Here is a 27,503-nt window from a genome sequence, read left to right on the forward strand (position 1 = left end):
TGGAGCCAGGGCCCCCATCCAGTGTCCACATTTCCCCCACCTCACAGAAAGACACACAGAAGTTTATCTCACCAGTTTTATATTTGCTGTTGCCCACAGCGATCCCATCACATTATCCCCTAGTCCCCAGAGCCGCCCCAGCCTCCAGCCCTGTGACATCGTAGCCCAGAGGTGGGCTAGTCGGCAAGCGGCACCCCCTCCCCTCCCAGGGGTCCACTAGAACGCCCCTCCCTTCCCAGCCCTCACACTAGCAGCTGAGGCCCAGGTGCCCCTCCTGCTTTCCCACGATAGAGCTTTCTATGTACAGCCACGTTTATACAGGCACTGCTTTCCCCCCACCCAGCCCTCCTCCCCAGCACCTCCCATCGGGGGTCTGGACCCCTCCCACCTCCCTCTCGGAGGCAGACACGGGTCCCTCCCGAGACATTACCCAGCACATACCACCGGACAGCTCCGCAGGCCCCCGGGTATCTTTCCAGGCCGGGGCTGGGGGCTAAGGGCGAGGGGCCCCGCGGCCCCCCGGAGCACGCACCCTGGGGGCGGGCCCAGGCGGAGGCGGCGGGGGCCGGCCCGGAGGCGGTGCCAGGCCGGGTGCTACTTGACGTTGAACACCATGAGCGGCCGCTCCTCCCGCCGCTGCCACGGGCTCTTCTTGTCGCCCGCCTCGTCGCTCACTTCCGCCCCCAGCTCGTCCTCCGGGCTGGTGAGCGAGTCGCGCCGCAACTCGCTGGCGCTGCTGCGGGAACTGTCCCCGCGGCTGCGGCCCCGCCCCCGGGGTACCGTGGCCGCCCGGCCCTCGGGCGCCGCCACCTCGTCCAGCAGCGGTGTCAGCGAGTTGTCCTCCGGGGAGCAGAGGCCCGTGCGGCTCTCGCTGCTGCTCGGCTCCGTGTCCTCGCTGAGCGCCAGGCGCGGGGGCGCGGGCGGCGGCGGCGGCGGCGGCGGCGGCGGCGGGGCGGCAGCAGGAGTGCGCTCCCGCTCCTCCCGCAGGGGCCGCCGGCGCGGCGGCCGCGCCTCGTGCACGTCGACGCCCGAGTCCAGGCTGGCATCGGTGCTGCGGCCACCGCCGCCCGCCTGCAGGTCGATGTAGGAGTGGCGCACTTGCGAGTTGGAGCGCCCGTCGAGGGACACGAACCAGGCGCGCGGGTGAGGCTTCACGCCCAGTTCGAGCAGCTTCTTCTCGGTCAGCGCCTGCAGCTCCCCGTTGAGCTGCGCCATGGTCGACTCGTTGAACAGCACCGGGATGGTGACCGAGCCGCTGACCGGTGCCGAGCGCCCACTCCCCCAGCCCTCGCTGCCGCCACCCCCGCCGCCCTCGCCCCCCGCGCCCGAGTGGCCCGGCATCAGCGGGCGCTGGGGGTCGGGCTGGGGAAAAGGGCGCGCCGGGCCGGGGGCCGCGCCCTCGGGCGGGGCCGGCTCGTCGCTCGTCCCCGTTGCGCCCGCCTCGCCGCCGAGGCGCACGTAGTGCGCGGGGATCACCAGGGTGGGCATGACGTTGCGGTAGACGCTGTCCTTAAGGTGGTCGATGGAGCCACAGAAGATGAGCTGCCCCGCCTGGCTGAGCGACGGAGGCCGCGCCAGCTGGTCCACCGACTGAGACAGCAGGAAGTCGGGGGTCTTGCTCTCGGCCGCCCCCTTGTGGCCCAGGTAGTGCTCGAAGGGCGGTGGCGGCGAGGGCGCCTCCTGCAGGAAGGCCGCGGTCCCCGGGGGGCCCCGCCGGTACTCCTCCAGGCCTGGCTCCAGCCCGCCGGGACCCTCGACGGAGCGGGCGCCCTTGAGCCCGGCGCCCTCGCCCCCGCGGGCACCCGCAGGCTCGGCGGCTGGGCGGCCGGCGGAGCGCGGCTTGGCACGGAAGAAGTCGTCCCGGGAGGCGGCCAAGTCATGGGAGCTGGAGAAGGCTGAGTGGAGGGGGCCTGGAGGCGGAGCCTCGGGATCCCCCGACGGGGCTGGCTCCAGGGGTCCCCCACAGATGAGATGCAGCTGGGACATAGAGGTGGCCTGGTCTCGTTTGTTACCGTCAGAGGGCCCGGAGAGCTGCAGCTTGCGGTGCTGTTGCCTCGGCTTCAGGCAGCGCCTCCTGGAGACAGGGGGCAGAGCGGGACCGTCAGGAAAGGGTGGAGGCCAGAGCAGCTCCCTAAACCCGCAGTTGGAAGATGGGGAATGGATATAGTTGGAGGTGGTGGGGACAGTGCCTGGGACTCAAGAGAGAGGTTGGGGAGCCCAGATGGGTCCTGGGAGAGGTGTGCGGAAAGAGCTTGAGAGTCTGTGGGGGGAGCAGCCAGCAGCTGTGCCCATTTGGGCCTCCCTCAGCATAAACTGCACTCCTTGGGACATAGCAGGTGCAGTGAGAGCCAGGGAGAAGCACCTAAGCCACCCAGGGGCATGTGTGGCCTGAGGACCCCTGAAAGTGAGGGCTGGGTGGTAGAAGCAGCTGCAGAGTGTCCCTGGAGGGGCCTGGCCTGCAGCTCCTGCTTCCTCTCCCCCGTCTTTTGGTCTTTGCATGTGCGTATGCAGTGCTCTCCTGTCAGGCCTTGAGGATCGAAGTTGTGTTTTATGCATCTTTGGGGCGTCGAGCACCCAGCACAAGACCAGGCATGGAGCTGGCCTCAGTCAGTGCCTGGGATGAGAGGAGGCTGGGGGATTGGGAAGCAGTCGGAGGGGATGCGGGGCACTCACCGGCAGTAGTAGATGAGCAGACACAGCAGAATGAGCACCAGCAGGGCCAGGGCTGCCAGGATGGTGAGCAGGAAGATGGTGTGGTAGGTGCCGATGTCCTGGATGCCCGACGTGATGGTGACCAGCCCTGTGCGGGGCAAGAGCTTAGCATTCGCAGGTGTGGGTGTCCCTCCTGCCGTTCAGGAGTCCACTCTCCCAGCCTCCCTTTCTACTACCCACCACCCCTGCTGTCCCCCCACTCTCACCAGCCGTGGGGGAGGCCATGGCAGCCGCCCAGTACCCCAGCTGAGGGGAGATGAAGGTCCAGTAGAGCTGCCGGCCTTCCTTCCGGATCACACCAGTGCCATTGCGTACCCACAGCCCTGGGAGAGGCAAGGGTTTCATCACACTCAGTGTCCCCCCAACTTAAGTCCTACTTTCTCTCCCCAAACTCTAGCATCTGCACCTCCTTGAGGCACTCACCACTCTTGGGGTCGAACCTCCAGGCTGGAATGCTGGTGCCCGCAGTGAGGGCACGAGGCTCCGAGGGCACAGGCAGGGACAGGTGAATGGGGCCTGAGAGCGGCACCTCTGTCCCATTACCTGCCAGCAGGTGCACGCTCACAGCAGCCACGGGCATCAGCTCCAGCCAGGAGCCATTGCCTGCAGGAAGGGGACACAAGTGATGAGGGCTAAAGCCTGGTGGGGAGAACATCCCTTCCATGGCTGGCACCCAGCATACCTGAGCTGGAGGCCTCCGTGCCCAGGAAGGCAGGGAAAGCCCACATTTCATGCTGGGTGCTGGCAGGTGTGAGCGAGGCCCAGAGCTGGCTGTAGGTAGAGCTGACAGGTAGGCGGGCAGCCCGGCGCTGGAACTGCACCCAGGGCTGGGAGCGGGCACCTGGATGGAAAGAGGGGCTGCAGTGGCCTGGCCAGGGACAAGGGTCCCCAGGGACCAGAGCAGAAAGCAATTATCTAAAGAGAAGGGGAGCCAATGGGTTAGGCCACTTGGGAAGGCCAGGAAGGGTGGTGACTTGGGGAGAGAACTGGGCAGGCTTAGAATGATAACCTAGAAGGGACATGGACCTGTAATCTTCTGGTCCTGGCTGTGTGACCCCCGAGCAAGTTACTTGCTCTCTCGGAAACACTCTTTCCATGTTAATTTATAAAATGACGAGGTTCAGGTCCTCAATTATTATTGCCTGCTGTGTGGCAGGCACTGTGTTAGTTTGTGAGGATACAAAGAGGAATAAGATGCAATTTACAATTCCCTGCCTTCAAGTTCACAGTCTAGTGCGTCACTGTTCATTACAGTACCTGTTAGAACTTCCTGCTATGGATGGAAATGTTCTGTGTCCTGCTGCCTGTAACAGTACCCACTAGACACACAGGACTGTTAAGCACTTGACACGTAGCTAGCGCGACTGGGGAACTGCATTTATTTTTAATTCTAAAACGCTTAATGAACTTTTAATTTATTCAAATGTAAATAGCCACATGTGGCTACTGCATTTGACAACTTAGGGTGTGTGTGTGTGTGTGTGTGTGTGTGTGTGTCTATCTGTCTGTCTGTCTGGCTTGGAGCAGAGGGGATGTATAAACAGTATTCCAATATAATATGGTAATAGCTAACATTTATTAAGCTTTAAGATATGCTGGCACTGTTCTAAGCAGGTTACTTATATTAACCCCTGAAATTAGCACAACAGTCCCTGAGGTAAGTGCCTTTATTATCAGCCCCATTTTATAGATGCAGAAATGGAGGCGGGAGAAGTTCAGTAACTTGCCCAAGGTCACTGGAGCCTGATTGAAGCCCAGGCAGTCTGGTGCCAGGGCCCCTCCTCTCACCCACCGTTCCATCCTGCCTCGGTGGTAAAATAGCGTGGTGCAAGGGGAGCTTGGCCTGCCCAGCTCGGGAATGCCCTGCGGAGCCCTGCAGTGTGAGTAAGAGTCAGCTGGGAAAGAAAGTGGAAAGGGACTTCCAGGAGGACTGACAGGAGAGAGGCCCAGGGGCACGAGGCGGCTTGCTGGTCGGGGCACTGCAGGTGACTGCGCCAGGCCCTGGAGGGCGCTGCCAGCTTTGTGAAAGAGTCTAGGCTTTCTGCCAAAAGCAGTGGGAGCCGTGGGAGGGTTTAAGCTCGGGTTCGTTTGGCATTTTAGAAACCTCCAAAGACATCTTAGAAGCCTCTGGTTCAGGATCAGAGAGAGGAAGAGGAGCAAACCAGAAAAGTAATTGGGGACAAGGGCTCAAGATAAGAATATAAATTGGGGAGGGGAGGCTCTCCCTCCAGAACCCACAGTGGCTCCCTAGTACTAGCCAGATGGAATTTACCCTCTGCCTGGCTTCGTCAACCAGTCTACACCACGTCCCCATCCTGCATAGCCAGACCAGAGCATCCCCTGCACCCTCACGGTCCCCTTCTGCCCCTGCATCTTGATTCCTCTCCAGCAAAGGTGCCTTTGCTCCCCCTTCAACTCCCGAGCGCCCGCGTCCCACAGCTCCCTTGGCCAAATCCCCTCACCCTGCTATTCTCCCACGTGAGGGTCCTCTCAGTATTGAAAGCAGCTGCCCTCCGCTCCCCTACCCTGCCTGATCTGTAATTATCTCAGCGTTTGCAATGCTCTGTCTGTCTTCCTAGTCGTCGGGGAACTCCACCAGGTGGGGGGCCACTCTGCTCTTCCTTACCATTATTCCCCAGCACCGGAGACAATGCCTGGCACAGCACAGGTGCTGCAGGAAGTATTGGTTGGGTGAGACCGAAAGCCTGGTGGGTGGACAAGGGCCACTGTGGGATTGCTCCAGTCCTTGCACTTGATAGGTGTTCTATGCCTGTGGAATGACCCTGGCTCCTGACATAGCCAGGCACCCAGTAGGTGCACAAGAAATACGTGTGGATCCACTGAAGATAAGGTGGCAGGAAATGGGAATTCTAATGGTAGGAGTAGAGGGAGAATAGAAACCACGAGAAGCCCCAGTAACAATCAACATTTATTGACCACCTTCTATGAAGTTTTTCACATGCTTGATGATATTTAATCCTCACCTAAATTTGATGATATAGACACTATCAATTGTTCACATCTTACAGACGAACAAACTAAGGCTCAGAGAGGTTAAGTGATTTGCCCAAGGGCACCCAGCTAACATGTGGCAGGCGAAGTTCTCTATACCCAGTCAGGGAGAGGGAAGAGGAGCTGGTGTGGGCGGAGGGGTGGGGGAGTGGAGAGCGGGGAGTCTTACCAGGAGAGCCCAAGAGGATGTGAACCAGGTCCTCATAGAGGATGAGGGTGGCCGGCCGCTCGGGCAGCAGGTAGAGGCTGACTGACGCGTACACTGCAGGAGGGATGGTCTGTCAGCTCCAGAGAAAGCCCCCCCCCTCCCCTAGGCTGGCACTCCCACCATCTGAATCCCAGTGGCTTCATCCTCCCTCAGCCCCCTGTGCATACCCCAGCCCAGGCAGCAGCTGCTGGAAAGCCTGCCCTCTCCGCCCCCAAGGACTATTTTGGGAAGGGGCTGATGGGGTCAGCTGCTCCCCACCCCCTCCAGCTGCCCCTGCACTCACGGGGCAGCTTGTCAACACGCCAGGGCACAGAGTTGGTGAGGAAGCCAGGGCGGGCAGCAGTGACCAGCACCCAGGTGCCCAAGCGGTAGCTGAGGGGCACTGTGGCCACGCCCTCTGAATCCGTGGTGCTGGCGGCCAGCAGCATCCGGTTCCCAAATACATCCACTGAGGCCCGGGCCAAGGGCACAAGCTCCCCGCTCACGTACACCTGCACCTTGATCAGAATCTCTGTGGGCAAGATGGGGTGAGGGGAGTGAGGAGGAAGGAGGAGGCATGAGAGAACTGGGGGGAGCCTCGAGCTCAGAGGAGGGGGCTGTGGGTTGGGCGTGGCTTTGGGGCCCAGGCTAGACAAGGTATTATAAGAGCCAGCATTTATAGAGCCCTCATTTAAACCTCACATCAGCCTGTGAGGTAGGTGGTACTATTAGCATATTTCATCAAGTCTGACACATGCACATTTTGACATTTTAACACTTCTGGATTCAGGCTACACCTATGATCGATATGTCATAATCATAATCGGCAGCATTTTTTTTCCTCTTTTACTGGCACATGAAATAAATAATGGTGTAACTTACAGTCAGTGATGTATTAGACTCGATGTCTTAGCCCATATGGAAACTGAGGCCCAAAGAGTTTAGATACTTGTACTACAGTAAAGTGGGAGATCTGGGATCCAAACCAGGGAGTCTGTCTCTAGACCCAAATTCTTAACCACTGGACCCTATGGGGCTGGTGTCAGGGAGAGGAGAGGGAAGGAGGGCTGAGAAAGGATGAATAACCGGAGAACCAGGGATCTGCGAGTGGAGAGGAGAGCGGTCAAGTTTCAGCCATTTGGAAGGGAGGAAGGGGGGTTGGGTCAGAGTTTGGGTTCTCAAGAAAAAACTGAGAAGGGGACACCAGCAGGTTGGCCATTCCCATCATTCATCCTCTGCCCAGAATCCTTTGCACACACCTGTTTCCCTTCAGATTTAGGGACTCACACAACCCCTAAGGCCAAACAAGTACCTCCTGACCCCTCCCCCTCACATGGACTGCCAGCCCCCTCCCAGCTGGTCAGCTACAGTCAGTCACCATGGCAACGCCCTCATTCCTCCCAGGAGATGGGCAGGGAGCTGGGGCCCTGGCAAGGGGAAGGAGATCTGGGGGGGCCGACCCAGGCCCAAGGGTAACCAGTGTGGAGGAGGCTGGGAAGGGAAGTCCAAGTCTTTCTTTCCAGCCACCCCTACCCCTGGCCTCAAGATGGTCTGGCCAGGTTGGCCTGCAGGTGTCCCGAGCTCAGATGGGATGACAGGGTAGGGACCAGCCTTGAGCTGTTCTCGTGGATTCTGCAGGCAGCCTCTCTGATCCACGGCACCATCTACCTCTTCCCACTCAGCACAGCCCCTCCTCAAGAACGTGACTCACCCCTACCTTGCTGCCAATAATGGGAGTGGGTGTCATGCCTGGAAAGGTACAGAGGCCTCAGTGCGGGGCCCAGGAGGGAGGTGGGGAGTGGGCTGGGTGCTAGACACAAACCTAGGAGAGGCCAGGTACAGGAGGAAGACCCCGGAGCCGAGGGCAGCAGGGCATGTGGAGGTCACGGGGCCTCACGGGTGGAGCCTGACATTCAACAGCGACAGGTGTCTTGTCTCAGGCTTTCAACCAACCCCAGGGCCAGCACCACGCCTGCCCTTGGCATCCCATCCAGCTGTTCGCCTGAGCCCACCTCCCTGCCGCTTCCCAGGCCAGAGCCCAACTCGGCGGGTGGCTGCACACACTCGAACCTTTCCTGCTTTCTGGTTCTCCGGGGAACCGGTAGCCTCCCCGCACCACCACCCCCTCTCCCGGCCACCCAGCAGGAATTTTGAGAAGCTAGAGGGGCCTGCCGACTCCCCACTCCTACCCCAGGCTAGGAGCAGCTGTATAGAGCAGCTGGGAAGACGGGACCCAGGAGTCTGGAATATGGTCATTTGAAGGAATGCCTTGGGTTCAAGGGCCAGAGCATTAGCAAAGGGGAGGGGGCTTAGGGAATAACACAGGGGTGGGCAGGTAAGGCCTGAGGAGGCATCAGTGCCAAGCTGGGGAGGGGGTGGGCAGGTGCCCTTCCCCCTTTCCCTCAACTTGGGCCCCCAGCTAGTGGCCTGGGAGAACCCCCTCTCCTGGCTCTATTCCAGCCAATTCCCTGGGCCACCTCCCCTGAGGTGCAGGTCTTGAGGGAGAGGTTTCCTGAAAAAACAGGGCCCCTTCCTACCCATCAAAGCCTCCTCTCCTGCAGGGAGCAGGGAAGACTGAAGCCGAGGAGATCCTTCCCCATTCCTCAAAGCCTGACATTCCATACAGGATCCGCCTGTCCAGGCTTCAGCCCTGCCTCATTCCAGGAGGAAATCCGACCCCCTCCCTTCATCCGGACCCCACTTCCCTCATCCAACCCCCCCCCCCCGCTTTTCCTGTCAGCTCCTTGGTGGAAAGGCGAAGAGTGGAGAGCAGGGATGGGGCTAAGAGGCAGGAGTGGGGAGAACAGTGGCTGGGGTGCGTGGCCAGGGGCTGGGAGGCGGGCGCGGGCTGGAGTGGGTGGAGGCCCCTGAGAACCCAGGCGTTGGCAGGGAGTCACGGTCCGGCTCTCCCACCTCTCCCGCTACAGGAGCCTGCCCTGCTCCCACCTCACACACCCACCTGGGCCCGTGAGGCGCTGGGAGGGTCTCCTCCACTGCGATGCAGAGGTGAGATGAGGAGGGGGTGACCTGGGGGGGGGGCTGTGGACAGGAGTGGCTGGAGGCCTGCTGGACGGGGACCCAGGCACCTGCCCTCCCAGCCGGCACTGTCCACGGCCAGTTAGCCAGCTCAGCATGGCTCCGCCACCACAGCCCTGCCATGCGCCTTGAGCTGGGAATCACAACGTACCTCTTTTTCCAGACAGCCCCCCAACTGCAGCCCCTCCTCCATCATGAGCCCATCAGCGTTTCTTTGGTGCACCCCAAATTCTGAACCTGCGAGGCCGTCTGGGGGCTGTCAGACTCCGGGACGAGGAACCCCATTCGAGCAGCCGATCCGCCCACCGCCTCACCCACTCCCCCTCTCCCCTCCCCCCTTCAAACCCAGCTCTAGGCGCCCAGCCCCCGTCCGGGCCCAGGGTGGCAGCCGCTGCCTGGGCTCCCACCCAGCCGGGTCGGGAGCGAGGAACCCGCTGGGGGCTGCAGAGCGGGCGGCCGCCCCAGCCCGCCCCTGGGCGGGTGTCTTCGATAGACAATGGCTCAGGCAGCAGCGCCTCGCGGACCAGGAGGGAGAAAAACAAGGCGGGAGGGGGCGACGGCGCGGAGCCTGGGGACCCCCGCCCTCCCCATTGTGTCTCCCCGAGACCCCCGCCCGGCGGTCTCCCTCTCCCTCCCTCCTCTCCCCCGTAAGCGAGGACCCCAGGTCGCCTAGCTCCCCCCACCCAAATCCAGGGAATAGAACACCCCCCAATTCACGAGCGCCGCGAAGAGGGGGCTGGCGGGCGGGGGCCCGATCGCGGGGGTGGGGGGCTCAGGCCCGCGATCACTGCCCCTCCCGGCCGACACTCACCCTGCGGGCTGGGGGACTCCGGCGGCGACTTGCCGGGAGCCCGGGAGGCGCCGCCGAGCAGCAGCCCCAGCAGCGGCAGCAGCCGCGCGAGGACGCTGGGGCCACTCTGCGGCGGCATCGCGGGGCTCGGCCCGGCCCTAATGGTCCATGGCTCCCGCCCGGCCCCACTCGGCCGGCCCCGCTCAGCCCCAGCTCTGCGCCGCGCCGCGCGGCTCGGGCTCCCGCTCGCGTTCCAGCTCTTGCTGCGGCGGCCGCTCAGTGCGATTGTCTCCGCCAGGAGCCGCCGCCAGCGCCCCCTGCAGGTGACGCCCCACCACGCGGGACTCCGGGCACCGCCCCCTCGCTGTCCACAGCCCATCCCGAAGCCCCCGCCGCGTGCCCAGAACCCCAGCTGCTAGGGAGTGTAGCGAATAGGGTCCAATCACAGGGGTTCTCAGAGTTCCTGAGCCCCGGAAATCTGTTGCAGAATTTTGAAAGGGAGAATGACTGTTGTTTACAACACAAAGGGTTGGTCATAAGTGTCTCCTTAAACTGTAAGAACTACCCAGTTCTCTCCGCACAAACACCTGCTCAATGTTGGGGAGGTAGGGCGCAGCCCCCTTGGGAATCACCCAGTCTGGGTTCTCGTCTAGCTTCTGCCTCTTCTTGAGCCGTAAGCTAGTTACTTAATCTTCTGCTCCACAGCCTTCCTTTAAAATGAGAGTTGTAATAATCTCTACCTCGTGGGGTTATTGTACCAATTAAAAGAGATAATGACGTAAAGGGTCTAGCATGTGTTTGACTGGAGCAGGGGCACAATAAATGGTGCTACTGGTGGCCCAGCGTGAGGTGGGGGCTCACCACCGCCCAGGTAGTAGCAGATCCATCACTGGGCAAACATAATGCTTAGAACCCCACGTTTGAATCCCACACTGGAAGCTTGCCCGGGCCCCAGCCAAGCGCTCTTTCTTCCCAGTTTCTGGTTGTCCTCATCATTCAACTTCTGGGTGGTCAAACCCTCATCTAATCTGGTTATCCCTCTCCTGGTTCTCTCTGGGTTGTCACCTCTTTCTCACAATATGGTGCCCTGTATAGGACTGGATGCTTAGGGCAAGGAACTCCGTCCCCCAGAGGTCAGGCTTTTCTCCTGGTTAGGTCCTGGTTGGGTCTCCTGACATAAGGACACATTGTTGTGAGCTTGTGAACAAAACCACCTTTCTTTCTTTCATTCTCTTTCTCTTTTTCTTTCTTTCTTTCTTTCCTTTCCTTCCTCCCTCCCTCCTTCCCTCCTTCCTTCCTCTCTCTCATTCTCTCTCCCTCCTTTTCTCTTTCTTTTATTCTTTCTCATAAATTTCCATCTATTCAGATTTCCCAGTCTTATGTAACCAATTTTTTCACAACCTCAACGCAGGATTTAGCACTCATTCCTGGTGAATTTCATCTTGTTGGTTTCAACCCAACTTTACAATCTGTCAAGGCCGCCTTGAATCTGCTTCATCACCCATTGTATTGGAGCCGCCTCTCAGCCCGGAGCCATCTGCAGGGTGAAGCGCAGCTTCGCTGCCTCCATTCAAGGGACTCATGACAATCACAGGCATCGGAAGGACGGAGCTTTGGGACACCCCCATAGAGATCACCTTCAGCTTTATCAAAATTGTTCAGTTTTAAATCTGAGTCTCTATCATTCAGCTCACATTTCTGTCTTGTTTATAAGGACAAATGCCAAATGCTTTGCTGGATCAAGATAAATTGTCTGGGGCCATCCAATTACAATGGTGGAGGGGAGAGGGAGTTTGGCTGGTGTTCAAGGATCACAGCTTACTCTTTTCCTAAATGGTCACAGTCACACAACTAGAAACCTGTTCTGGAACTTGCCATGCATGGATGCCAAATTGTTCTCTTCTTTTCAGAATTTACCTTTTACCCCTTTGGGTAAAATCAAGTACCAGCAGCTCTTGTGAGGTAAGTCTGTGTATCAGTGGCTTCCCCCAACACTTAGCATCAAGTCCAAAGTCTTCCCCATGGCCACAGCCACAAGGTGCTGCCTCCCTGCCCCCACCCCTGACCTCGTCTGGACCCCTCTCCTGCCTCCAGCTCAGGGGCCTCCTTTCTTTTACTTGAATACATCAAGCCTGCTCCCACTTCAGGCCTCTTCATTGGCTGCTCTTTCTGTCTAGAACACTTTATTCTCTCCAGCCGCCTGCTTCATTCATTCATCTCTCTGCTCACCTCATTAGAGAGACCTTCCCTGACTACTCTCCCTAAAATGTCAGCCCTCTCCCAACACCCACTGAATTCGATCACTATCTCCTTATCTTTATTTCAACTCCCAGCATTGACTGCCACTGACCATACATTAATTTGTTTATTCTTTACTCCTGGTTGAATGTAAATTCCATGAGCTCAGGGACCTTGTTTTGTCCACTGCTCCACCCCAGCACTGGAACAGTACCAGGTCCATGGTGCTCAATAAATACTGAACTCATGAACCAACAACCTCTCAGGTCTCCAAGAGGACCCCCCACCTCTATCCGCTGACTCCAGTCTCTGCGGTGGGACAGCTGTCTTCCACTCCCAGCCCTCCTGTGAGCTCCCCACCTGTGCCCTGGTTCCTAACTGAAGACCCTTCCCCTTGGCGGGGAAGAAAGAACAGCAAACAGCAGGTGGCCGGAGAGCAATGCCTGCTCTCCACCCCTGCCGTGACTCTGCCTTCCTCAGACTGAGGGCTGCTCAGTCTCCTTCTGCCCCTCCTCACTCTGAGCACAGCTTTAGGCGCCTTCTTTTATGAGTGGGGACAGTGTGTTATTTCTCCAAATCTCAGATCATCTTGAGGTTTGATTCCCTCAAAATCATGGAAAAAATATTGTTTATAGCCACCCACCAGGGACGCAGCCTGCCTTCTCGATGCTCCCAACCCCCATCCCACCCAGTCACCCTGACACCCCACCCCCCTCCAGTCTCACTTGGAGGCTTTGCCACCCTTTCTCCCTTGTTCCACCCCCACTCTCTACTCCCTGACGCTCCCCAAAGACAGTAATTCGCACCCTTTGCCCTGGCAGAGACCCTCTCTGCTCACACTTCTGCCAGCCCTAGATTCCCCATCCCAACGTCACCTCAGGCCCCCTCTCCTCCTCTGACCCCAAGAGGAGGCATCATGCTGGGGGTTGGGACTCAACCTCTTTATTAGGCAGCAGGAAAGGGCTGACCTGGCTCTGATGGGTGGGGAAGGACATCAGGAGCCCGCCATGAAACAGCTCCAACCCATGGGTGACCAGAGCTGGGGGTACTTGCTGGAGAAGAAGGGACAGAGCAGGCATCACCCCCAGCCTTCCTGCTAGGACAGAGATGCATGGGCTCATCACTCCTCTTCGTCATCTTCTTGTAAGGGTGGCCGATTCCGCTTGAAGAAGCCAACCTGGGGGTGCACAGGGGCCGGGGACAGGGTGTAAAGGTGATCTTTAGGCCCCAGAGCAGCAGTGGAGGATGTATGCTGGAAACCAGCCCGTCACGAGGTCCTCGTCCTGGACCAGCACAGAACACAAACCCCACTATACGATCAAATGGAGGCCTTTCCCCATTTAGAGATAATGCAGGTAACAAAATTTTTTTAATGTTTTGTTTCTTCTTGCCTGAATTTTTCTTAAGTACTGATGATTATGTCTCTATATGACTCAAGTGTGTGATGGTATATATTTGATTATTATAAGTCTAATGTGTGGTTTTCCCTAAAAGCACTATGGCTTTCCAGGGTTTGGACACGTGAGTTTGAGAACGGCTCACATGTTGTCCGGGCGCAGAGGAGGGAGTGACCCAGCAGGGCCTCACAAGGAGCAGGAAGCGGGGTCTGGATCAGACCTGGGTCTCCCACCTCAGTCGGGGGCGGGGGAGAGGACAGAGCAGGGAGGAGGTGAACCCTGTCCTTCTCGGTGGCCAATGGATTCCTGAAGGCAGGGCTCATTCCCTGGGACTCCTGCCCTCAGAGGGAATGGGTCTAAAGGCCTTAGAGTTTCTTCAGGTGCCACCTCTCCCAGGGATCTGTGACCTGGAAGAGGTCCTCTAGAGAGTGACATTCTAATAGTGGAGACGGAGATCAGATGGACCCTGGGTCACCTACCTGGGCCACCATCTCCCTCTGCCTCCCTGCGGGGTTCCCCCCCACCCCGAAACCCACCCTCCCTTCCCGCCTCACCTTCCACATGGCCAGGACCAGGAACGTGAGCAACAGCAGGCCACCCAGCACGCCTAGCAGCACCCACCAGATCGGAATGTCTCTCTCCTCCAAGACCCGAAGCAGCTGTGTCTGCACCTGAGGGGAGACCCGCGGGTCTCCTCAGTCACCGGGATGCAGACCTTCCCAAAGACTCAGACTTGCAGGGCTGGTGACCCCCAGCTAAGCCACCTACTTGTCCCAGCCCGCAGACCCAGGGAGGCCCCGCCCCCATCCTGCTGGGCAGGGACACAGGGGAAGGCCAATGGGAGACCCGCGGGAGCCCTTTCTGCCACCATCCTTCCACACTCACCAGAGCTTCCCCGCTGGGCAGGCTGAGGGCGGGCACGGCGTAGGGAAGGGAGGAGACGTTGAACCAAGCGTGCGACTGCAGCACAAACTGATCCAGGGGCCTCTGGATGGGGTGGCGGTGAAAGCCATTTACACGAGGCCTATTGGTTGCGGGAGTACCGGCCCCAGACTCCCCTCTGGGGAGATCTGCCCCCAGCCTAACCCCGTCCCCTCCAAAGTAAACTCTGCCCTCACTCTCTCCCGCCCCCGAAGCCCCGCCCTCCCCCAACACACTCAGTGCCCGCCTCCAGAGGGCCCCGCCCGCCCGCCCGCATCCCGGCCCACCTTTCGGAGGCTGGGCAGCGACAGGAAGGCCAGCACCGTGACCATGACCCGCTGCCCGCGCGCCATCTCCTGCAGCTCACACTGCACCACAGTACAGGGCGCCGAATCGCAGCTCTGAGGGGATGTGTCATTGGTCCCCAGCCCCTCCTGACCCATCACCCTCTCACCGTAGGACCCAAGACAGAGGGGGCTGGGGGGTTAGGGAGCTCATGCCGGGCCTCCTCCTCGGGAAGGGACTCAAATTCAAGCTTGGGACGTTATCTCTGAATGAGATTGCTCCCACAGTCCCGGAGATGCAGGGAGAGGGAGGAAAGAAGTGGGTCAATCACACAGCGTTCAATACCCAGCCTTTCTGTAAACCTGCTTTGGCATTTATTCATTTTCTTCAATGTACTGGAAACCTTAAAATATGCAAGTGCCCCCCACCCTGCCCCAGACACAAGCCCAGCACAAGCCTTCCTATTCACTTGGAGGACTCTGTGGGACCACGGTGGCCCACACGAGGCCTACATCACACCCCCCGCCCCTCTCCGTCCCTGCCTCCCATCCCCTCTGCCCCTGGGCGCCAGGGAGGCCGCAGCTGGAGACCACAGAACCTGCTCACCACAAAAACTGGACCTTGAAGCCTCGAGGGCTGCTCCTGCTCCGGCAGGAGCGCCTGTCTGCGGTCCCGCTTGTGATAGGCCTGGGAAGGGCTGGAGGTGGGCAGCCCCCAGTCCAGCTGAGGAGGCAAAGAGGCCATCAGGTCCGACACTCTGCCCATCTCCCAGCCCTCCTAGAGGGGCCCTGTTTGTTGGGCTGAGGACTCACCCAGGCTCTCACCTTGAGGGGGTTGGGAGATGGTTGTGGGGAGCACTGAAGGCCTCCCCGGGGCTGTATATCCAGGATGTAGAGAAGGTCGGAGGGCTGGGACTGGCCGGGGAGGCGGAGGTTGAGGCGGAGGCCGTTTACAGCACCAGGGCCATTGTTGTGGAGCTGGCGGGTGGTGGCGGCAGGATGTTAGGAGGCTCGGCACCTAGCCCAGCCCCTGGGGCCCGCCCACTCCAGCCTGGGGCGCGGAGGCTCCTCCCTACCTCGTAGGTGTGCTCCACTTTGGGGCCCCAGCTGTCCGAGCTGTTCTCTCTCTTGCTTTCTTCTGCTGCCACCACCAGGGAGGCTGGAAAGGAGTTCCTGCAGGGGCCCGACACTCCCAGAGTGAGCTTGATCCCCTGACTTGGCGGGGGGCTTTGCCCAGGACCCCGGAACCTTAGGGCTGTGCCTACCAACTCCCTTTTCCATCCCTGGCCTCTCACCCTCTCAGCTCCACATGGGCCTCTGCCCGAACTGGCACATCCAGCATCACCATCTCACTGTTTGGATTCTGGCTGTTCTTGCTGTAAGGGAGGGGGATGAGGAGAGACAGATCAGGGACACCAGGCCAGTGAACACGAGGACTCTCTGGGGCTGGGCCAGAATTTCAGAGGTCTCAGGAAGAGCTAACTCCACAAACAGCATGCCACACTAAAGTTAGACCTAGACAAGAACTTCCCCTAGGGCTCCAAAACTCAGAAACAAGTCTCTGAGGAAGAAAGGGAAGAGGGAAGTCTAAAGAGCAGGCATCCCAGAAGACCCTTATGTATGGAGGGTGTCTGAGGGTCTCTGTGTGGAGATCAGATAGGGAAATGGAGTGCTTCCCAGTCTAGTACCTCCTGATCTGCAGCCGGAAGGACACGTGCTCCCCAGCCTCTTCCAGGTTCCCCACACTCACTAACATCGTGATTCCTATCTGAGACATGGGGAGAGCCAAAGTCACTGCCCAAATGCCCACTCTGAATGTGGCCTGTGGCCCTCATCCTCCAAGGTCACCATTATTACCTCCATTTTGTTCAGAAGCCCACTCAGAAAGGGTGTCACTCACCCAAGAACACACAGCTAGGGAGTGGGAGGACCAGGATTCTAGCCTGGAGCCATCTGACTCCAAACCCAGCCCCTAAAACCCAGCTGTCTATGAACCCCTGGTGGAGGAGACCCAGCACCCAGGACTGGGCGGCCTCACCTGGGCGTTCCTCTTCATGGGGTTGCCCAGCTCACACAGCACCACCTTGGTCTCATTCTCCCTCTTCTGGTTACAGATGATCCTCTCAAAGCCCTTCAGAGAGGCAGTCCCGAGAAGGAAGATGGTTACAGAGCATCCCATATATAGTTAAGCTCCCTTGGAAAGTCAGGGAGAGGAGGATGCCAGGGTGGGAGTTCAAGGACTGTCACATTCCACTTTATGTATTACTGCAGCACCTTACTCTTTTTAATGATTTTTTTTTTTTGGAAATAAAACCCACAAAGCATTACATGGAGTATAACCCCATTATTATAAACTATGTCAATAAAATAAATAAATAAAATGTTGATGCTGAGAAAAAAGACTGGAAGGAAATTCACCAAATGTTAACAGAGGTTCCTGTTAACATTTATTTCCTGAGCCATTTTTGGTTTGGGTTTTATAATTGAGTTCTTGAATTTTTTGCTATTAGCAAATGTTCTCTTCCGAATTAAAAAGAAAAAAAAAATCACAGCTTTTAAAGGAAGGCATAAGAGAAGTGGGAGCTCTCAGGTGGGAGATGAGAAGCAAGGCTCCTGCACCTTCCAGGTCCCCGACTGTGCCCCGGGGTGGGGGCCTCACCTCGATGTTGCTGAGGGCCCGCATGTAGTGTGCACCTGGAGGCAGGTGCACGGCCAGCTCGGCCTCGTAGGCACCCTCACCCTCGTTGGCCGCTTCCATCTGCAGCTCCAGCACGTTATCGGCTCCAACGAGGAGCGGGGAGCCTGTCCTGTGGGGAGAAAGGAGTAAAGCCGAGGAGGCTGGGTCCAAGCCCAGGGTCTGGGAGGAGGAGAGGGGCTGAGGACAGAGTATCAGGAGCCAGGTGGGGAGGGGGTGTCATAGGGGTAGACAGGGCCAGGGTTGGGTAGGGCGGGCGGTCTCCTCACACGCTGGCAGTGAGCTGGAGCTGTGGCACACACAGGTCGTCTTCCCCACAGTCCAGAATGATGCGGGTCTAGAGGGGGCACATCAGGTGTGTGGGTAAGTTTGGGGGCACATCAGGGCTTAGGGAATTAGAAGGTCTGAGAAGGAAAAGGAGGTTGGAGATGACGTCAGAGCTTGGGGGTTTGCATCAGGGTTTGGGATGATGTCAGGGCTTTGATAATGACATCAGGGTTTACGGGTTTATATCAGAGTTTAGAGGTGACATCGACATTTGGGGTTTACATGAGGGTATAGGGGATATTGAGATTTGGGGGTTTTCAGCAGGGTTGAGAGTAACATCAGAGATTAGAGGTGTTCACAATATGATTTGGACACTAACCCTAACCCTGACTTTCTGGGTGGAGGGGTCCTCCACCTCCCTTGCCTGCACCTGCCCACCCCTACCTGTTCCTGGATGTGGGTGTCTCCGTGCAACATGAGAGCAGGGGCTAGTCCATCCTTCTCAGGCTGCAGGGACACATTGAGGCTGAGCACGATGGGGCTCAGCTTGTCCCGGAAGTCGGCCTCATCCTAGTGAGGGGGCAAGAGTCAGGCCATCTTGCTACCATGTACCCTCATACGTGTGTCCCCCTGACCACCCCGTGCAGCACCCAGCCCAATGCCCCAGGGCTGGATGAACAGGCTCTGCACACCCAGCCTTGCCCATTCCCAGCCGGGCATACTCGGAGGAAGGCCTTGGTGGTGTGGCAGGTGGGGCCGTGCCTTCCGCTCAGATCCAGGCCCAGGACGGTGCTCGCCTGTTGAGAGGCCAGCAGTAGCACCCGCCGGCCCTGGCGGGGCTTCTGCCGGTCCAGCTGCAGCTCAGCATTTAGGTCTGGCCGGGCAAGCAGGGAGAGTCAGGGTCTCCCCGGCCAGCCTCCAGGGGAGCCCAGGTCCACCTCCCTCCTGTCCCCATGGTGCCACTCACGCAGCTTCTTGGGAACGTTGTGTCCAGTGGCTCCCACACACATCTGGATGTTAAAGCTGCAAAGATGTGAATGGGGCTCAGGGGCTATAGGGTCCCCACACTGAGGTCCCAGATCCTGCCTGGCCCAGGCCCTCTGTCTCCTCACCAGCTCACTGGTGTCTCGGTCAGGGGCAGGACACAATTCTTCACAGCAGGATTCAGCGAATCTTGCACCAGAAGCTGGACAGTGGCCATCACCACTGGCTGAGCCCTGGTGGGATGCAGGAAGCTTGCCTTGTGGCCCCGCCTGGCCTAGTCTCCTCTGATGGTGTGGGTCCTCCCTCTCCCCGCCCCTGGAGTCAGTGCTCACCTGTACACAACCACCTTGTTGGCCCCGTAAGCTCCCACCAGCAGGTCTATGGACATTGTGGGAAGGAAGGGAGGTGTCAGAATTGTTAATTAGAGGGGGTATGGCGTCCTCACCTCATCTTCCCAGCACTTCCCCACACTACCACCCCCATAGAAGGTTTGTTCTGGCCCCCCAGCCCCACAGACAGGTCAGAGCTCTCAGTCGGGCACCAGGTCAGGTTCAAGCCCCTGGCTGTGTCTCAGCATCTCCAGCTAATGCCCAAGAGCCCTTCCTGTCTAGCTGGAGGCAGTCCAGGGGCACCTGGGTATCCATTGTCATCGATGTCTGTGGCACCTCGAAGGGAGAAGCCAAAGCCAGAGCCTGTGGGGAAGGGGCTGTCCAGGACCTGGGAAGGGTGTGAGTTAAGTCCCTCACTCTGACCCAGGAACACCGACACTTGGCCTCGACCGCTGGGACCCCCATAGGGGGCGGCCACAGCAACATCTGGAAGGAGCAACAGAAAGGGGGTGGCTGTTTGTTATCCAGTCTCTCCAGATGTAAAACTTTCCTGAGCTCCTTCTCTAGGCAGACTCCAGGGGACCGGGAGAGGAATGCAGAGGTCTGGGTCAAGGAGAGAGCTGCCCCGCCCTCCAGGAGTTTACAATTGGGTAGGAGGGAGACCCATCAAGTTCGATTATTGTAAAAACAATAACAGCCCTCACTACCTATTGAGGAAAATATAATGACACGATTTCACTTAATCCTGAAAATTAGGCATTATTATTCCCATTTTAGATGAGAAAATAGAGTCCCAGAAGATTAAGTAACCAAGACCTATTAAATATTTGCCCCTTCTTCACCTGGGGGTCTTCACCCCATTCCACTCCCACCATGCAAATCCACAGTCATACCATGGGCTCGTCATCACTAATAACTTTTAAGATCACTCTTGAAAGTTTAATAATCATCATAATCTTATTAATCTGTAAGAATTCTTTGCATGTGACAGCAATTCAAATCTTTGATATATATGTTGTAATTGTCTTTCCTTTGTCTTCTGACTTTATGCTATGTTTCCTGTGCAGTTGTTTTCTTTTAAAAATCTTTATTGATTTTTCTGATCGAGGTACACAGAATTCATCCAAATAGACCATCAGACCAGTCTCGTCCTCAGGCCCTGGGCCTCCACTGTCTCCTGACCTTTGGCTTCCTCATCTCTTCATTTATTTTCTGATCATTCAGTCACCCTCACTGTATCCTCAGCCATCCTGCCCCATTGCCAGTCCTGGGCAAGCCTGGCCAGACCCCACCATATGGAGCACCATGAATTCCTGACCTCCAGCCTTCACTAGGGACCTTGGTGCTGCCCAGCAGTCCCTTGGCGTTTTCTGCTCAGCACCTGTTTCAAACCTTCTCCACTCAGTCAAGCTCCTAGCCCCCCACTTCATTCACAAAGAGAAGCAGCCCAACTGTTGTGTTATAACTCCACACCCACTTTTTCCTCCTCTCCCCATATGACCCTGGAATAGGTGTCCCTCCTACACCTGCCACTGGGCTGAGCATCCCACCCCTGCCTCCCTCAGGCATTGCAGGGACCCTCCTCCAGCTCACTGCATGCCCCCATTTCCCCATAAGATCATTTTCCTCCACATTCAACTTACTCCATATTCTTTGAAATTAAAATAACCTTCCCTCGACCCTCATCTCCTTTCAGTAATCACCTTTCTCTTTTTCCGTTCACAAACTGGTTGAAAGAGTGGTCTACCCTGGCTGCCATCAGTTCTTCCCCTCCATTCATACCTTGTCTCCTGGCATTCTGGCTTTGGTCCCTACCCAGCCCTGAATCGGTTCTTGTCACTGTCACCAATGACCTCCTTCTTGTTAAAGCCCATGAATACTTACTTCTCCAGCCCCATCTAATTGTACCTCTCAGCAGCATCTGGAGCCACTGACCCAACTTCCTCCGGCTTAAAGCACTCTTCCTTTGAGTTCTGGGCTATCAGATCTCCTGGTTTCCCTCCTACCTCTCTGAACATTCCTCTGTCTCCTTTCCAGACTCACTTTCTCTGGGAGTCCCCTAAGTGCTCTTGCTCCCTAGGGCTCTGTCCTGGGCCTCTTCACACTTCGCAAGCTCCCAGGAGCTCATTGACTCTCCCCAATCCCCTATCTCCCGCTCAGACCTCTCTGCTGGAAGTGGGGGAAGCCACACCCAGATGTTCTCTGGATACATCTGCCTAATGCTCCCAAGCCCTTCAAGATCAAACAAGTACAGAGAATTCCCTGGCAGTCCAGTGGTTAGGACACGATGCTCTCACTGCCAGAGGCCCGGGTTCAGTCCCTGGTCAGGGAACTAAGATCCCGCAAGCCACACGGCACAGCCAAAAAAAAAAAAAAAAATCAAACAAGTCCAGAGCTGAATTGCTGATCTCACCCCAGACTTGTTGCATGGCTTGAGTTCCAGGCAGTGAAGAGAACCATCACCCACCCAATTTCTCTCTCTCTTAACCCCACATCCATTCACCCATCAAGTCCTAATAATCTAAGTAGTAAATATCTTGCAATCACCTTCATCTCTAACTCCGCCGCCAAAGCCCACATCTGGGCGGTCACCACCTTTTGCCTGGACTAATGCAAACAAACCCCACTGAGTCTCCTTTAACTCTCTCCTGCTCAAAGCCCTTCCTGGCTCCTGCTGCCCTCGGGTCAAATCCATGATCACTGTGGCTGTAAACCCCTGTGTAGCAAGTGGGGCTCCTCTCATCCCTTACCGTTGTAGCCATCCCGGTTGAGGTCGCCCAGAGGCGCGATGGCTGAGCCAAATCGCCCATAGAGCTGCGTGCCGGTCAGCAGGAGGCTGGGGGCGCCCAGCGCGTGAGGGCCTCGAGTCTGCAGGAACAAGTACACGCGCCCCACCTCGGCCAGCTTACGGTCAGCACGGCTCTCCATGTACAGTGGCGCGCCCACCAAGAGGTCATGCCTCCTGCAGGCCCGACGGGTGGTTATGTGGGGAGGGGGGCTAGGGGGACGCTGCGGGCCAGAGCCCAATCTCGCCCACCCTCGCCTTCCCGCTGCCCTCGGTGGTCACGTGGGAGTGAGGGCTAGGAAAGGAGGAGACCGAGGGCAGTCAACGCCTCTGGTAATTTGGGACCCAACTGGGTAGGGGTGGGGGCGCCCAGCTTCTCACCCGTCCCTGTTGACGTCAGTGACGGCCACTGAGTGCCCGAAATACGAAGCCATCTGCAGGAAGCCCGGCCGCACCTTACTTTCTGTCCCCGGACTCGGTACCCTCTCTTGGACTTTGCCCCCACCATGTCCCGCGGAATATTCTAGGGTCTCAATCCCCCAGCCTTGGCCACCCCACAAGGGGACCCGACCCCCACCTGCTCTCCATGCAGCCGGTGCAGCGTCTGGTGGTACGAGCTCAAAATTTCCACCTGCGCGGACAACGCACAGGAGCGCGTCATTGTCGCCCCCGCCGCAGAAGGGCAGGAGGTTTAGGTTGGGGGTATCAGGCTGAAGAGTAAAGTCAGTGCCTTCGGGACACTGAGCGGTGGGCAGAGGGCACTCACCGCTCCCAGGGTCCAGCTCCAGGTAGGGGCACCGACGACAAACTCTGGGGAGAGCCGAGCCCAGCCAGTGAGGTCCTTGGAATCTCTACCCGCCTCCCGCCCGCCATTCCTCATCCCAGGGAGATTTCGGCGCGGGTCTTGGAGGTGCTCCTTCCCGGGCTTCCCCAACCCCCGCCCCTAAGCGAATTTCTTGCCTGTAGTGTTTGAATTCCCGTCGAAGTCGCCTACAGCCACCGAGTACCCTGAAGACACAGCGCGAATTAGCCTTTCCGGGAGGGTGAAGCAAGGAGGGGGCCGGGAGGGAGGAGACTGTCTAAATCCTGCATTGTGTAGACGGGAAAATCGAGGCCACCGAGACCTGCCCTAGGCCGTGAAGCGAATCCAGGGCGGGAGGTCGAGGTGGGGTGTATGGGAGCTGGGCGGTCTGCAGAGGGTGGGGAAGGGGAGCTGCGGGAGCAGAGGATGGGGACGCCTTAGCGCTGGAGCTGGCCAGCCAGGGCTGGCAAGGGGGAGTTCCCACAGGGGCAGGACGTGACCGGCGGTGACACTTAGAGTGCTGGGAAGCCTCGAAGGGAGGTGCCAGGGTTACCCCGGTAGCCGTCGAAGTACTCTGGGTGGCTGTAGTCGAAGGTGAGCTGCTGGGTGGGCACGTGCCACAAGAGGGTGCCCGGGCGGTAACTCGAGATGATATCGGCAATTGGAGCCCGCGCCAGGAGACCTAGGGAGCGAGGGACAGCTGATGTGGGGCCCCAGACGCCTGGGGTCTACCCAGGCCGAGAGAAGGGAGGGAGGTGTACGGATGGGCACGTACCTAGGAAATAGTAGCCGCCAGGGGCCCCAAGCACCAGCTCCCCAGCCTGAAAAGGAAGCCCTGGAGGTGAGAGGGGTTCCTGTTTGGGAGCCTCCCCCACGCCGTTTATGATCCTTACTCGCCTGAGTGACCACGGAGCTGAAGCCGGCTTCACAGTAGCGCTTGTCTCCGCCTAGAGGAGGCAAGAAGGAAGGGTCTGTGAAGAAGCAGGCCCTGGGGCCTGGGCGGGGCCGGGAGGTGGAGTCATATGGGGGCGGGGCCCCGGGGTAATACGGTGGCGTGGCCTTTAAGCGGCTCCCGGGCCGGGGGCGTGCGGGGTGGAGCCAGGAGCTGGGTCACTGGGCGATGCCAGGCTGAAAGCAGGGTTTGGGGAGCTGGTGGGAGGGAAGGATCAGATTAAGGGCGGGGCTAAACCACCGCGAGTGGGCGGAGCCAAAACGGAGAGCAGAGCTCACTGAAGTAATTTTTCTGGTAAACCCGGCTCATGATGTTGGCCCGGCAGGGTGAGTACTCTGCGCGGCCGCTGTTCTGCAGCTGAGCCACGAAGCATCCACCTACGGGCGTCTTCTCAGCCTCCTCGGCCTTTTCCAGGACGTTCCAGTGCTGCCAGGGGGCGCAGGCCTGAAGCAGGGCCACAGGAGAGTGGGGAAGGGGCGGGACTCGGGTTCCCCCCCTCCACGTGTCCCCGCCCTCTGTCTGCTCCCTGAGCCCAGTCCCGTAGCGCCCACCACAACGATGTCGCTCCAACTAACGACCGACGCCCCTAGTCCTTGACGGGCCTTGAAGGTTTGGAAAGTTTGGGTGCCTGCGCTTCGCGTCTCATCATCTGGAGGGCACAAGAAGGGGTGGGGTGCTGAAGCCCAGCTGTCCGCTCTCCCTGTAGCCCCTCCCTTTCCCTCCTTGTGCGAGACTCACTGAGGTCGAAGGGCAGCGAGGTACACTGGTCGCCCTCGGCCTTCCAGGGGCACAGGAAAACGCCGCCTGTCTCCTCCTGGCTGCGGCCCAGGGTCCGTGGGGCGCCCACCACGATGGACACGCTGCATAAGAAAGCTAGGTGAGAGCTGCGCGGATTCCGGCGTACCGCATTCCCCAGTGCCCGCGCTGGGAGCACTACCCGGGAGGGCAGTGTGCCTTGGCGGGGCGGGGTCCCTGGGTCATCTTTTCCTCAATGAAACCTCACAGACCATAGAGGCCAGTCTTTTCATTTTATGGTCAGTGAAACTGTCTTCCAGCGAGGGAAATCGTATGCCCACAGCAACCCGCGGAATTAAGGGTAAAGCTGAGACCATAACCATCTGGTTCGATTTGAACACCAGGGGTTTGATATCCTTGCCTTTAGAGACCTCCTAAACTCTTTACACAACTACATTCCCCAACACCTGCCGCCAAAAGTCATGGGTTTATATGCACCCTAATATGTCTGTCTGAACTGTTATCAGATCCCTTCCTGAGGGTGAGTTTTAACGGCGAAGAATTAAGCTAGTGGTCACCTCTAAAGTGGGTGGTGGGGTGCTGACACCTCTGAGGACTCTAGTAGATCTAGGTTCAAATCACAGCTGTACCGTATATAAAAGGTGGACAATACCAACCAATAAATGCTGTCAGAAGTAAATGAAATAAATGTAAGAGGAGCATTCAGCACAGTGCCACCCAAATAATACATAACAAGTGCTCCAAAAAATGCTATAATTTTTTTTTTTTAGTCTGCAGAATGTTTAAGTAATGCCCATGAGACCCATATCTGTGGAAAGGAGGGGAAAGAAGCACGAGTGGGCAGAGGAGGGAGCGGAGCTGAGATTCAGGCCCAGTAACAGCCATGGGCTAATGCCCTGGGAACTCTGGAGCTAGAAGGACCCTTCTGAACTGTCTGGAGTTGAGGTGAGAGAGCCGGACCTTTACCTTTCCCCTCTCTCCACACTCCTCATCGATCAGTCATTGTTCCTAGGCCACATTTGGAAGTGGGGGAGCTTTGGGGGAGGTGGCTCTCTTCAGCAGAGGAAATTTCCCAAGGGGCTGATACTTGAAGGCCATCTGCCATTGCCGCTCCCTGAAGCTGGACATTAGTGTCCACTTCAATAAGTAACTAGCTCAGGGTAGTTCCCATCAAGAGGAAGAGCCAGGACTCTAATCTTAGCTGTCTGATTTTGCAGCCTGATCCATCCCAACCATGAATGCCCTATTGCTTCTTTTCAATTATCTATAATTTTTATGGGGATGAGGGGGTTGGAATAGAAAAGCAAGGTGGGGGGTGTGTGGATAGACAATTTCATAGTTCTGCAAGTCAATTTAAGACATGTGCTCCTCTCTGTATTTCAAAAGGATGAGGGTGGAGTGGGTCATAAAACTGACCCTTGGGGAAAAAATAAAGCATCAACTTTTGTCTTCCCTTTGTCCTTGCTCTGCCCAGCTCCCCAGTGCTGCCTCTTGTTGACACCTTCACCTGAGCTAGTCCCTCCCCAGTATTCCTAACAAGAACTCAGCCCGAATAGACCCTAGAAATCGCTTTGCTCAACCTCTATCACAAATGGGGAACTCAAGACCCAGAGATGCAGTGATGGTGGGGGAGTCCCCCAAGGCTCACCTCCCACGGCTGTCCTTGTAGAAGTCCAATGAAAACCCAAAGTAGCTGCCATTGGGGCCTGTGTAGAAGGTGAGTCGCACCGGGTCCAGGTTCAAGGCCCAGGTTGGAGGTGCAGCACCGGGTCCCAAGAGCAGCTGCACCCACTCCAGAAGCCAGAGGGCATGAAGTGGACACAAAGCTCTGGCCATCTTCCTTCTCCCACAACCTCCTAGGCAGGAATGGGTTAGCTCCTTCCTCTTCCTTTCAGTTCCACCACAGGAAGTCTTTTCTTATCAAACTGAAACCCACTTGCTGAGTAGTAGACAGAGTAAAGGGCTCTAGGTCCTGGACCCATACGGTTTCTAGGATTGCCAGGAAGGGGGTGAGGCCACTCTGGGGGGTGGATGCTTATGGCTGAAAGTCGACTCCTCCCTTTTTTGAGAGTATTTTATCATCAAGTCCTGTGGGTTCTGCCTTTCAACTATGTCTCTTGAATCTTCACCCCATTTCCACTACCACCATGCTAGTCTAAGCCACCATTGCTTCCTGCTTGGGATAGTGCAATCATGAACCAGCTGGTCTGTACACCTCCACTCTAGCCCCCAGTTCTATAGTTCCTCCTCCCCCCACACAGCTGCCTGCACTGCCGAGGCACATTGTGACTTGGTCAGAGGTGGGGGAAGGAGTGAGGAAGCTCCTGCCCCCTGATAAGACCTGAGGCTGCTGTATCCTTTTGGATAAGGCACTTATCCACTTCCTCCTTCTAGGGCCTTCGGCAGCTTCACTCAGCCATATTGGTACAACAGCTTCCTCACTCATCGTCCATCTGGGGCCAAGTCTTAATGTGGCCACAGCAATGCAGCCAGTGCTGGGGGAGGGGTGGCAAATGGCTCTTGGCTGAAGGGGAAAGGAGATGGGGATAAAGTGGAGTCATTCCAGGGTGTTCTGGCTCACAAGCTCTGAGATTTGCACCAGTTGTTCAATTGAAGGCAGGCCTCACTCTTTCTTGGGTGACAAGAGCTTTTGTCCAATCATTAAGACTTGATTCTAGTGGGGTCATTGCCTAGGGGCTGCCTCCCCCAACTCCTCAGGCTAACACACATGGGCACAGCACCAATCACACCGTTCAGTCATGGTCTGTTCACTGGATTTTGTCCATGAATCCCTTGAGAGTGAGGTTCCTTTCTGCAGCCCCTAGCCAAGAGCCCAACATATTGTAGGCGTTGCTGACAGACAGACTGAATAGAAGCAGGCACTGAGGATGGAAGAAGCAAACGCAGGCTCACACAGTGGAAAGAAAAGAAATAATTTTGAGCAGAAAGATCATTTTCTATGGATGCTCAGAGGAGGAGGAGTGCCAAGTCTTATTGGCATCTCATGTCTTCCCCAAAAAGCATGTTGTCAGGAAGGAAATTCAAGAGATCTGCTAGGGGTAAAGAACACAGTCACATTTCCTTTTGCTCTATATTTTCTGATCAAACTTAACCATCATCTTACCCTGCCCAACTACCCAGGCCATTCTGGAACCCCTTCAGCACCTCCCTTGCCCTCATAATTCACCACCTTAGCACACAGCACAAAATCTTATCCCTTTCTAGGTTAGAAGCTCCTTGAACTTTAGTCTGGGCCTTCTTCACTGCTGAATTCCCAGTGCCAAGCTCATGGCAGGCACATAATACTCAACTCAGTCATATACTTACCTTCCACCCTCCTACTGTCCTCATCTGAG

The 27,503-nt window shown here is 57.4% G+C and overlaps 2 protein-coding genes across 3 annotated transcripts; both read right to left on the reverse strand.

The window, feature by feature from the left end:
- Nucleotides 1-68: 68 nt before the first annotated feature.
- Nucleotides 69-10,036, reverse strand: FAM171A2 (family with sequence similarity 171 member A2). Its single transcript, XM_027099049.1, has 8 exons — nucleotides 9,759-10,036; nucleotides 6,216-6,443; nucleotides 5,894-5,986; nucleotides 3,395-3,553; nucleotides 3,136-3,315; nucleotides 2,919-3,035; nucleotides 2,674-2,800; nucleotides 69-2,074 (listed from the first exon to the last, which is right to left on the reverse strand). Exons 1-8 carry the CDS (start codon nucleotides 9,874-9,876, stop codon nucleotides 595-597), a joined length of 2,502 nt encoding a protein of 833 aa, XP_026954850.1. The 5' UTR covers nucleotides 9,877-10,036; the 3' UTR covers nucleotides 69-594.
- A 2,859-nt stretch (nucleotides 10,037-12,895) lies between these two features.
- Nucleotides 12,896-26,758, reverse strand: ITGA2B (integrin subunit alpha 2b). 2 transcript variants are annotated; one of them, XM_027098926.1, is made up of 30 exons: nucleotides 25,796-26,752; nucleotides 24,130-24,251; nucleotides 23,943-24,040; nucleotides 23,670-23,835; nucleotides 23,337-23,386; nucleotides 23,215-23,260; nucleotides 22,993-23,121; nucleotides 22,598-22,645; nucleotides 22,404-22,447; nucleotides 22,215-22,268; nucleotides 22,019-22,071; nucleotides 21,603-21,814; nucleotides 19,156-19,338; nucleotides 18,856-18,901; nucleotides 18,652-18,756; nucleotides 18,507-18,562; nucleotides 18,262-18,413; nucleotides 17,984-18,109; nucleotides 17,542-17,609; nucleotides 17,237-17,384; nucleotides 16,616-16,708; nucleotides 16,266-16,345; nucleotides 15,873-15,953; nucleotides 15,654-15,750; nucleotides 15,403-15,555; nucleotides 15,185-15,301; nucleotides 14,581-14,694; nucleotides 14,258-14,359; nucleotides 13,927-14,043; nucleotides 12,896-13,152 (listed from the first exon to the last, which is right to left on the reverse strand). In XM_027098926.1, exons 1-30 carry the CDS (start codon nucleotides 25,981-25,983, stop codon nucleotides 13,096-13,098), a joined length of 3,105 nt encoding a protein of 1,034 aa, XP_026954727.1. In that variant the 5' UTR covers nucleotides 25,984-26,752; the 3' UTR covers nucleotides 12,896-13,095. The 2 variants fall into 2 exon arrangements, with proteins under 2 accessions (XP_026954727.1, XP_026954726.1); XM_027098925.1 differs by having other exon boundaries at nucleotides 13,147-13,258; nucleotides 25,796-26,758.
- Between the last annotated feature and the right edge of the window lie 745 nt (nucleotides 26,759-27,503).

This window comes from Aethalodelphis obliquidens, unplaced genomic scaffold, assembly GCF_003676395.1.
Source record: "Aethalodelphis obliquidens isolate GAN/ISIS:26980383/991018 unplaced genomic scaffold, ASM367639v1 scaffold126, whole genome shotgun sequence".
In the NCBI taxonomy this organism is placed as follows: Eukaryota; Metazoa; Chordata; class Mammalia; order Artiodactyla; family Delphinidae; genus Aethalodelphis; species Aethalodelphis obliquidens.